This window comes from Alligator sinensis, unplaced genomic scaffold (genome assembly GCF_000455745.1).
Source record: "Alligator sinensis unplaced genomic scaffold, ASM45574v1 scaffold1059_1, whole genome shotgun sequence".
NCBI classification, from domain to species: Eukaryota; Metazoa; Chordata; order Crocodylia; family Alligatoridae; genus Alligator; species Alligator sinensis.
In genome coordinates, this window is record NW_005842103.1 from 134220 (window position 1) to 137190 (window position 2971).

The 2971-nt window shown below is 48.4% G+C and overlaps 1 protein-coding gene across 1 annotated transcript in view; it reads right to left on the reverse strand.

Moving 5' to 3' along the window:
* Positions 1-2971, reverse strand: part of TAF1 (TATA-box binding protein associated factor 1) — a 63373-nt gene that overhangs the window by 48719 nt on the left and 11683 nt on the right. The window contains 2 exon segments of the mRNA XM_025205046.1: positions 236-352; positions 2944-2971. The exon segment at positions 2944-2971 is cut by the window's right edge and continues 32 nt beyond it. Of these exon segments, the coding sequence (XP_025060831.1) occupies positions 236-352; positions 2944-2971 (145 nt within the window).

Sequence of the window (2971 nt, forward strand, 5' to 3'; positions counted from 1 at the left end):
CCTCTAAAGCACCTAGACCTGCCACAGTTGCAAACAGGATACTGGGCAACATGCACCACTGGTATGATCCAGTCTGGCACTTATATTCTTCAACAGAGAGAGGCTCTGCGCAGGATTTGGAAGTCAGCAGGACACAGCTCTGACCCACAGGTCAGGATCACTGCAGGACCCTCCCACCTTTGACATGGAGCCCAGTCTCTCATACCCTGCCACTGACAGACCCAAGCCCTGTTACCTTGTTGCTCAGGGGGCTGCTTCTCTTTGCTCTTTGCGATGCCCAGAACCCCTGCAATGCTGGGTTTCTGTGAAAGTGGAATGGGTGGATTGAGCAAAGAGCCACTACGGTTCAGGCCTGTAGAAGAGAACACACAACATTAAGGCATTTCTGCCACTTGCTAAACCACAATTCAAAGCTCAGTGGAGAACAACTCCCAGCATCTGCCCTGGGGGAACCTTAGCGTTATGACTGCAATCCCAAAAAACATTATATTGCAGCAAAATGGCTGCTGCTAGCTGGAAGCTCTACAGTGCTGAGAGGAATGAAATGCTGTACTCCTTCCACCCCAAGCCAAGCAGCCTTTAATTCAGAGAGGGGATATCAGTACCAGACAGGGTGCATCTTGACTGTTATTTTGATCAGCTCAGTTAAAAAAAACCCACTTAATGTGCAAAGTTGACTAAGAAAGCAAACAAAATTATTCTATTGCAACATACTGGACCAGTCTATAAAGAACTGTTCTTACAAGTCAGGATAAGTCATGTGTTCAATTTTGGGTACCCTATCTCAAGAGAGCAGAAACTGCAGCTGTTTTCCCAGCTGCCACCTCCTCAGCCTGAGTGGAGTCAGATCCTTCATCTCACACTGTAGCTTCATCAGGCAGCAGGTTTAAAACAAAAAGGAAGTATTTTTTACACCAGGGATCACCAATCTGCAGCACACGTGCCAGACACTGCCTGTAGCCGACTGGGGAGGGGACAGGCAACACAGAAGCAGATGTGGCAGGAAACAGAAAGCAAAGCAGCAAGTGGGGCAGGGAGCACAGGGCAAGAAGCAGAGCAAATCGGGCAGAGGAAGGAGAGCGGAGTGGCACTTGGGGAGGGTGCGTGGTGGCACCCCTGCCAAAAAGGTTGGCCCCAATGTTTTACACAGTGCACAATTAGCTTATGGGACTCGCTGCCACAGGACATTGTGGAGGCCAATAGCAGAACTGGGTTGACAAAGGGATTAGAAATTGATTTCTGAAAGACAGGCCCATATTAAACACAAGTAACCCCACACTCAAGACATCCCTAAAACTAGGACTTCTGGTAACAGGGAGGGTAGGACAGGGAACATCTCGCTGTTCAAATAAGCCACATCTTATACCCTTCCTCTAAAACACCAGCTACTTGCCAGTGAAACTGATCAAACCCTGGGTTTGATGGACTTTGGTCTGACACAGTATAGCATGTCTTGTATCCTGCCTGTCCCTTGTGCAGAGCATGCAATTCCTCACCCACCAGCCACCCTGTCCTGCCAGCATGCATGTCACATTTCTCCACAACCCAATTCAGTCACTGCTCAAACATTGCTGACAAGAGCACTGACAGTCTGCAGTAAGTTACCTGTACGTGAAAAATACAAGGTCACGGTTAAGATACAGTAGCAGAAGCTAAAAGCACTTCTCCTCCCTTCAGTCAAATGTCACACAAAGTTCTGGTCTGAAACGCTTGTTCCCATAGCAGACCAGGAAAAGAGCTCTAGAAGGTGCTGGCCTGCCTTTTCTTTCTGGGGAGCATAGATGGTTCTTCTGCCTCTCCACTATCCCACAGCTCCATCTACACCCTCCTTTTGAATTCCCTCCCCCACAAAGCCTGCAGTTAAAAAGGCTTTTTTAACTCCCTGCAGCACTCCCTGCAGCACTGATGTCTGATGTACAGGAGTGAACTGGGAATGTTGGAAGCTCAAGACCTGCAGCACCAAGAGCAGCTCCTGATACAAGAGTACAAGGGTGCTACTGCTGGGAGCATTGAGAGCCCTTTAGCTATCAACAGTCATACACTTACCAACCACCCAGGCTTCCTTCTACCGCCAGGGTCTTGATGACCTGTTACCCTCCCACTATAGAACAGTTCATTCTTCCTGCCCCAGTCAGCCTTCACAGCTCTGCATGGCACTGCAGCCTGGTGAAGCAGTCAGCTAGGATTCCATCACTGCTAGGGGGAGCAGTCTGCACAACACAGCAAAAGCCTGCTCCCAATTTCTGACACTCCCCCAACACAGCCTCATTTCTCCTTGCACGCCGACATTTCTGCTCGTCTTTCCTTGTCTCACAGACCCCTGAATTCTTCCCTCATCTCGTGCTACCTCATTTGCTTTCATGACTCCCCACAGTGACAAAAGAATACAGTTGGGTGTGCTCAGGAAGTAGGCTAGCACCAACATATAAAGATGGAAAATCTGACATCATTTGAGATCCATAGACATTTCTCTGCAAAGGTGAAACAAACTATCATGAATAAGAGCAATTCTGCATTTTCACTTTAAATGTAAAAAGGGCCCTACCTCTGACAGAAATTTGGGGGAAATTGTTTCAAAAGCAATGCAAGAGGCTCCTCTTTAAAAAAAAAAGTCTTCTAGCTGGAGAACTGATATAGAAAATACACCTGGTCCCCAAGGCACAGACAGATGTTTACTTGTGTGGCAGAAGGTATTTCCATAAATTCAAACAGAACGGAGTCACCAGCACAGCATCAGGGTGGTGCTGAGTGAAACGGGTACCCCCCTCACTCTGATTACAGAAGAGGAGGCGGCAGATGCTTAGCTGGGCTGGCACTTGCTCTTTTCTAACAGCAGAAGTATAGCTTCTTTATAGGAAGACTAACAAGAGGCCTGGGCCTCAGCATCCCACCCTGCCTCACTGGATTGCAGCAGTGAGAAGGTAGGAGGTCACTGCCACACACCTTGCTGGGCATTGTAGGCAGTGGCATT